The 8784-nt window shown below is 35.7% G+C and overlaps 1 protein-coding gene across 1 annotated transcript; it reads left to right on the top strand.

The window, feature by feature from the left end:
* Positions 1–1078: 1078 nt before the first annotated feature.
* LOC112505655 (putative protease Do-like 14) lies at positions 1079–8641 on the top strand. The gene is made up of 11 exons (XM_025109549.1): positions 1079–1156; positions 1274–1373; positions 4581–4697; positions 4784–4966; positions 5041–5168; positions 5744–5955; positions 6195–6276; positions 6801–6943; positions 7605–7725; positions 8082–8174; positions 8432–8641. The coding sequence occupies exons 1-11, from the start codon at positions 1142–1144 to the stop codon at positions 8546–8548; spliced, it is 1311 nt and encodes a 436-aa protein (XP_024965317.1). The 5' UTR covers positions 1079–1141; the 3' UTR covers positions 8549–8641.
* Positions 8642–8784: the final 143 nt, after the last annotated feature.

Consider the following 8784-nt stretch of genomic DNA (forward strand, 5'->3'; position numbering starts at 1 on the left):
TATGCTCATAGTTTTGATAAATAAAACCAAACCATTAAGATGCAGCTACTTGAAGAAGGATAAATAATACACACTGATGTTCGTTTTCAGTTGCTTCCTTACATCAGTTGCATTTTTCAATCAAACATAATTATCATTGTGTTTGCATAAACTTCTCAATTTTCAAGTATTATAACACAAAAAGTGTCCCACAAACACGAACATTTGATGACAACTCAAACTTTTCTACCCTTTTATCTGCAAAATCTCGAAGGGTTTAGCTATCAATGGGTTTTTTTTTTTGCATTTTATCGCATTTGAAAAGGTATTTCTGTTGCTAACTTCTTGCCGATGTTTGTGGGTTGGTAAGACAATGTAATGAAAACTTAAATTGGTATGATACATTTGTAGTTAACATAAATAGATGAATTATAAATGTATTGCAATTAATACTTTTTTACTTAATTTCATTAAATGGCATGTTTGGTGATAATTTTTTTCAAAATTAGGTACAAGTAAATTGTGAAGGTTAACTTCTGAAACTTGAACAATAAAATTGTTGAAAATTGCAGAGGTTGTTCAAACGAGCGTCAAAAAACCACTGCTAGACAATCTGCAGTAGCTTTCACAATCATCACAGGTTACTAAGTACATAAAAAACCTTTGAATTTTGACAATCTTGAGCTCTGCAAATGCGATGATGAATCCTGCGATGTATTGACCATGAGTATATATCGCAGCTTGAGTAGTAAAGTCTTGTGTTATAAATGCATTAGTCGTGAGTTTAACTACTGTTTTGTTTATCGAGAGAGAAATAAAAGATTTAACGATAATTGGTCTGATATATGTCAAGCTTATTGGTGCACAATTCACGAGGTAAAAGGGTTGATATTCATCGGTATAGGGACCAAATTTGTAGTTTACTCTATTATCTATTTTGTGTTAATATTTTGATAAAATCAAGTTATGTGGTCTATTTAACAAAAATACAAAGGAAGTGGCCCAGATGATAAAATACAAAAGTTCAGGGACTCGATTTAAACATTTTACGTTTCCTTCTTGCCTACGCTCTCCGGAAGAAAGTAGAAACAGAGCATCACATTGAGGGTTTTCGTTAGGGTTCTACATCCAATTTCTTAGACGTAATTCCTTTGCTTGAATCATGAGATATTTGTTGGTAAGATGCATCCCCTTTTTTCTGTTCAATTTCTATGGAGACATTTGATAACTTAGAGTTCATGTAGCGATCGTTAATTGCCTTTCCTGTTCGTTGTTTATTGTTTATCATCTTCAGAGAAGAATTTCTTTGCTAAAAGATAATGGATTCACTCGTTTAGTAGCATTGGCTGCTGGGGGATCAGGAGTCGCCTATATGCTTGATAGCAAAGATTCTGGTTAGCATCGTTCTTTTACCCCTCCATAAAACAGATGATAGTTGTTAATGAGAAGCATTTTGTTAGCTGTATTGCGACCTCCATTCCGCAATTGAAGTCCATATTCTCAAGTCATGGGCAAGGGAGGTGCTAAGATTTTTGATGCTGTTCCAAAATAATAAAAAATGCCCCCAACCTATTTTTTTAAGCCAATGAAACAACGAAACATGCAATTTTTTAAAGAGGTCAAAACCTATTCAAAGTGTTTCATCCCTGTGTTAATATAATAATAAAAAATACAATGGGAGGACATAAAAACCAAAACCCCTAATACAAAATATAGAATGATAAAAAGATAAATCATGGATTAAGATCGTGCTTCCTTTTTTTTCAGTTTTCCCTTTTCTAAATTGAAATTAGCAAAATAGAAACTTTATTTCAATATATGAGACTTAAAGACAAGAAAAACTATAATTAGTTTTGAACTAAAATAGTAAATTACATCCAAATTACTGTCATAGTAAGCAAAAAGTAAAACTCAAAAGTTACAGGCGACTAAAGGCTAATGGAACTAACAACTTATTCGCTCAACTATATATGACTATTTCGTAGTGGCTTAATGATATAGAAAGTGACTTATCCAGTAAGCTTCTAGGGGGGGTTTTATATAGAAAACCAAGTTTTTTTTTCCAAACATGTCTCTTCCAACTAAAAAAACGCTCATTATATCTGCGAAAAAACTCTCTTAAACAAAAACTTTTCCAACTTATACAAACAGATTAATTCATACAGACAACTTTATGCATATAGACCTTAATAAAAAAATCAATCAAACACCCCTAAATCTAATGCGATAATGCCAAACCCCAAAGTAAACAAAGGTCAAAAGAACAATAATAAATTGTAATATTCATAATCTATGTTACAATGCATTGCAAAGAACAAGTGCCCAATAATTGAGACAATATCACAATATGTTATTAATGTTGTGTGGTGTGCTCCATCTATGTTGATATAGTGATGTGCTCATGTGCATTGAGAATTTCAATTCTCAGATATTTCAATATGCAAGAGGAAGACCCATTATCAAAATGATAAAAGCCCCTTAACTTAGCCTAGTAGGTCAGTAACCATACGACCGCATGACCCAACTTTATAATAATCAGTTAGAAATTTAGATTTTTTTTTGCAAAAAGATTTAAAGATTCATAAATCATAACATGACTCATACAACAACTCGGTAAGTTCAATCAACAGTAGAAATCAGTCATTCGAGATTTCTATGCTGTTAATATCGCGATATATCGTTGATATATCGTCGATATATCGGCGATATATCGGATATCGCTCCTAGAGAAAATATCGGTCCATAAATATCGTCCCCGATATTATCGGCGTTATTTTCCGATTTTTAGCGATATTTTGATTTAAATATCGGACCGATATATCGATTTTTTAGGGTTTAAATATTTGGGCTTTTGTTACTTCATGGGCCTAGTTTTTTGGGCTTGTTAACTTAAATTAGGTCTGAAATTGATCTGCCTCCACAACGGTCTTCTTCTTTCTTTTATATTAGCTCGTTTTTGAACACTTTAGATGATGTGATGTTTTAATTTTGAAACTATATTTCTAAACTCTAATTAATGCATATTATATATATAATTCTAAGAAATATTATGTTAACCGCTATTTTGGACCGATATATCACCGATATAACCGATATATCGAATATCGGTCCTGACCGATATTTCGTATTCTGACCGATATAACAGCATAGCGAGATTTCCATCTTTGATTTCTTGAATCTAATTTCATGACCGTTAATCGGCTGGAAAGAGAACTCCATGCCTTGAAAATCGAAATAGCCGAACTTTGAAGAACAATATAAATTAGATTGAGTTGTTGGAATGATTGCGTTAACCGGTTCATGATGTGCATTCAGTATTCATCACTACTAGGCCTTGGGCCGTTTTTATAGTTAAAGCTCAGTTGTCTAATTCCCAAATTATTAAACCCAAAACTAGTAATAGATGACAACTTGATGCCCCTTTAGGCTTTGATGCCCTGTGCGGCCGCACGGGCTGCACGTGGCCAGGGCTGGCCCTGGTCATGGGACAAACAAGGGTTGATGTTGTTATGCTAGACTTGAGGACCCTTATTTCATTTCATGAATCTACCTATTTGGAAATCTCTCTCTCCCAATCTGGACTCTAATTGTGGAAAGGATGGAGTATAAGCCTTTGTTGAATTACTGTCTGGATTTTAGATGCTACTCCCTCTGTTCCAGACTTAGGGATATGGTATCCTATTTTCTGATGAAACTGTTCGGTTTAGCATTCGTGATTTTTAGTCAAAAAGTAATGGTACTATCTCAAGTTATATGGAAAGAGCTACACCTAAAGATTTGTTTATGTACTCAAATGTAAAATTAAATACATGTCATCGATTTTGAGACAGCCTATTTGGCCATATGAGTAGAATGTAGCTCTAAATCCAAAGTCTGAGTAGTACGTTGGAATTTTGTCAAAGATTTGGCAATTTTCATAAATAAGAATTTGATATCGGAATTTTGTATAAACAAAGAAAAACGGATTTGGGATTTGTGCATTCTGATATGTACAATGGCAGGAGGTTTTCTAAAATTTGCTCCTATTTATGAAAATTATTCTTTATCATTTTCACATCTTCAATTTCTTCTCAGTTCATTCTTATATGGTGTAAACAGTAAAAAGTAATTTAGGCTATTATGATGCGAAGAAGATTCTTTTCTTTGTTTAGTTCAAAAGAATTATCAGAAGGATTTCAAACTTTGAAAGTCGTAGAAGAATGAGATCCTTTGGATCAAGTATTGAGCAGTACAACTTTGTCAAATACAACAAAGGAAAAGAGCCATTCAGTTTGTATCGTTTCTTGAAATCTGGAAAGATCTGGCTATGGGAAACATATGGTCTAATGGCTTTTGTTGCTATGATTTTATTAAAAAAAAATATTGCAAAGATCAATTATGATTGATTCACCTTTTTTTGTAAGCTTGGTGATTTTTGTTTTTAGGGTAAGCAACTAGGAAACTGATAGCTGTAGCTTACTTTCTATTTAGTAGATTATCAAATTACCCTTTGGTTAGAAGCAACAAATTGTAAAATTTAGAGGCTATTTTGTATAACCATTTTCCTTGTTCTTATTTACCTTCATATTCGTAATTCCAATGTTTCCATGTTCATACTATAGATAGGTCGATACGATTTTCCATTCCAGTACCATTGCGTTACACATTATCTTCAGCATGGGGTACAGCAGACATTGTGCCCGACTATCCATTTCCTTCCTTGGGTCCTTCAGGATGTGGTCTGTCATTTCTATTCATTTTCTCTTATCTTTTTCATTTACATCTTATCATCATTCTTATAATCAGTTGCATGGTGTACTTGTAGGAAACCCTCCTATATCTTTTTGTAGTGCTAGCTCAGTGTCTGCAACTGATGTAAATAAAGAAGCGCCCTTCAAAGAGGCTAGTGAACCACCAAAACCCTGTTGTGGATGTTTGGGCCGGGATACAATTGCCAATGCAGCTGCTAGAGTAGGCCCTGCTGTCGTCAATCTTTCAGTTCCAACAGGTTTATTTTGAGAATATATAACTGCAACTTGAAGAATGTAGTAACCTTATTAAACAAATGATGGCCACTTGAAGGTTTCCGTGGGATGAGCGTGGGGAACAGCATTGGCTCTGGAACCATAATAGATGATGATGGTACCATATTGACATGTGCTCATGTGGTGGTTGATTTTCAAGGCTTCTCATCTTCATCCAAAGGAAAGGTAGGCCATAGTGTACCGTACTTGCTCAATATTGTCCTAAGTAACTCTTGTAATGGTGATCTTTGATGTTTCTGAAGTTATTATGCAAGCTAGCAGTTATTGTCCTGAACAACATTCATTACTAGATTTTTTACACTTTGTGAGTTGTGACTTGTGACAACTGATATTGAGTTGTTTATTAGGCAACAATGAGGAATTAGTGCTGGCAGGGTGGTAAGTTGTAGTTTGCATTTAGTATCTCTTGCATGAATGAGGCTGCATAGAGCAGGCACCATGATCTTATTATGTGAGGATAGCATCTTTGCATACCTGTGGCTGTTATTATGTGAGGATAGCATCTTTTCATACCTGTTGGCTGTTATTATGTGGGTGAAGCTCCTCATTAAACTATGCTGTTGTATTTTCTCTCTTTGGTTCTCCATCAAGTGTTCAAATCTTTTACCATAGCTATTAATCCGAGCCTCATTTGCCCATCTCTTTGTTACACCAGCTTAATCAGGATAACGCTTCCATCTTGAGGCATACCAATGTCTGTCGAACATTTAATTGTCAGTCACTACTACTATTTGCTGCAGGTTGAAGTGACATTACAAGATGGCCGTAGTTTTGAGGGTACAGTGGTGAACGCCGATCTGCATGCTGATATTGCTATTGTGAAGATAAAATCTAAAACTCCACTCCCAACTGCAAAGCTTGGGTCTTCAAGTTCACTGCGTCCTGGTGATTGGGTAGTAGCCTTGGGCTGCCCCCTTTCTCTTCAAAACACAATTACAGCTGGTATTGTAAGGCAAGGAAAATGAAAATAAGCATGATTTGAATACTGTTCACTGCTTAAGTAGTGCTTATCACACAAATGAGCTTTCTCTTTATATGACTGAAGTGAACTCATAGAACTATCGACACTTGCTCCATGCCTGAGCGTATGATGATCTTTCGTGGTCGTGTTCTTCTTGTTGGTGGATAAATATGGTGGAAATATTCACTACAGCTGATGCTTTTTTCAACTGATTTTTTGTCTGTCTTTAGCTGTGTTGATCGTAAGAGCAGTGATCTGGGTCTCGGAGGAATGCGGAGAGAGTATTTGCAGACTGATTGTGCCATCAATGGGGTACTGTAAATTTTGATCAATATCTTATCTGTGTGAATTTGTATATCCGTCTTTGGTACTTCTCTTTCTTTCTGCCACAGTGGGTGGGGGGAACTTGTTTATGTTCTGGTACCCAGACAAATTTAAAACAGGATATTTATAGGTTGGTTTTTTTTGGAGAAGGATTTCATCAGGCATTGAACAAAGTTGAAGATGAGTACAACTCACAGAAAGATCCCAAACCTAGTTTCTTGTTCATTTTTGCCATAATATGTTATTTTAGAGTTCTTTTCTTTCTTTCTGAGGGATGGGATTTGGGGTCGCTGCTACGTTGTCACATACTTCCTTTTTCTCCTTTGCTTGTTTGCTTTTACTTGCAATGGGATTGCTCAATGTCTTGTTGAAGGATGTGTGCTTTACAGGCTAATACCTTGTCAGCCTAAGTTTCAGTAATTACTGTTGTTATACTCGGGCGATTAACAGTTAGTGAGTTTGTTCTTCTCTTTTTGACTTCATCTTATTCTCTTCTGGTCTTCTTGGTATAGGGTAATTCTGGTGGACCTCTTGTTAATATTGATGGAGAAGTTATAGGTGTTAACATCATGAAAGTGATGGCAGCTGATGGTTTGAGCTTTTCTGTACCAATCGACTCGGTTTCCAAAATTTTAGAGCATTTCAAAAGAAATGGGTAAACATTTACTAAAAATACACTACTTCATTGCAGTCCACAAGTTGGTTCCTCTTTGCTCTTTTATCAAAATTTGCTAGGGATCCTCATGAATGCAATTTATGTTATGTGAGAATTCAAGTGTTCAAATATTCCATCTTGTGTTATTTGTATCCACTCTGACCAATTAAGGTTCTATATCTTATCTGTGCCTCTCTCTCTCTCTCTCTATATATATATATATATATACACACACATATATACGAATTTTATCTTTGATTATTGTTCCTTCAAAACTTAATCATGTTTCAAATTGATACTTCTACAAAGAATGAAACCATAATTGTGGACCAACCAGTATCGTCTCTTGAAGCTGCTTGTGGGGTAACTGCATCATCCATTACATTACTTCTTTGTGTTTGAGGTGTTTGGGAGCTTTTGGCCTTGTTTGCTCATCAGCTAATGAAACTAAATTCTAGATGTTTATTATATATTGTGAGATCAATGGTGCAAACTGTTTATGGTGGCAACGACACAATTGTCTATATAGTTTTTTTGAACTTGTAATATGCGGCAGTCTTAAATCATACATATTTGCCTGTTTGTTGCGTTAAGGGATCCTGTTTGTTTCATATTCTGAAAACTTTGGCACTCGTCTTTACCTGATAGATGACTGTTGTAGGAGAGTAGTGCGACCCTGGCTTGGTCTGAAAATGCTTGATCTAAATGATATGATTGTTGCTCAGCTCAAGGAGAAAGATGTGACGTTCCCTGATGTTAGCAGAGGTGTTCTTGTGCCTATGGTATGCTTCATTTCATCTTTTCCTGATGTATGATTTTTCTTGAATGTAACACATGAAATTCAATTTATTTATCTGATTCTGCATGATCCCTTAAGAGGGATGATCAAGTGGCTACCCCACATCCAGGTGGGATATACAGGGATAGTTTCATTTGGTTTAGCTCAATTTCAGTTCTAGGCTCGGAAATCAGGATGATGCAAAACCAAAAATATTAGCATATACCACATTAAATCTAACAAGCTACTGCGCTTATCATAAAAGTGGCTACGATATTCATATTTATGGTAATCTTATTGTATTTCCAAGAATGTCCTTTTTTTTTTCTTGTTGAACAGCTAATTAACTTGTCTGAACAGGTAAGCCCAGGATCCCCTGCTGAACGAGCTGGTTTCCGTCCAGGAGATGTTGTCATTGAATTTGAGGGGAGGCCTGTTGGAAGCATAAAAGAGGTATGCTTCAACTTTATGAAGAAAAAACACAAGTAAACTCTCACTCTTGCACAAGCCAGGGGTCTTGGAAACAACCACTCTAATCCTTGGGGTACAGGGTAGGTCTATTTTCAAGTGGGATTTACAGGGTCAGTTTGGTTTAGGTCTAGCTGCATAGTTTTATTCCCAAAACAAAACAAGTGCTTTTTAGGCACTTCAAAGTGTTTAAAACATAACTCATGTTCATATGCTTGCATAATAATAGTATTTAATTACAGGTGATTGAGATTATGGGGGATAAAGTTGGAAAACCGATGAAAGTTGTGGTGAAAAGATCCAAAAATGATTCTTTTACATTGACCGTGATACCCGAGGAAGCAAATCCACATATGTAAATGTTTGTTTGTAGTCGGCATGCTTTTCTTTTACTTGGACAAGCTGAAGCCAACATGAAGTTAGAAACAGGAATGAAGTCGAATGCATTAGGTACAACTCCGAATTTCGATCTTTGCAAATAAGGAATTACACCCCTCTCCCTCTCCCCTAACTTTTCAGTTTTACATTGACCAATCTAACTAGGGGTGTTCAAAAAAACCGCCGGACCGCTCAAACCGGCCGAACCAAGTCAAAC

The sequence above is a fragment of the Cynara cardunculus genome (genome assembly GCF_001531365.2).
Source record: "Cynara cardunculus var. scolymus isolate 2C chromosome LG 2, CcrdV1, whole genome shotgun sequence".
Taxonomy (NCBI): domain Eukaryota; kingdom Viridiplantae; phylum Streptophyta; class Magnoliopsida; order Asterales; family Asteraceae; genus Cynara; species Cynara cardunculus.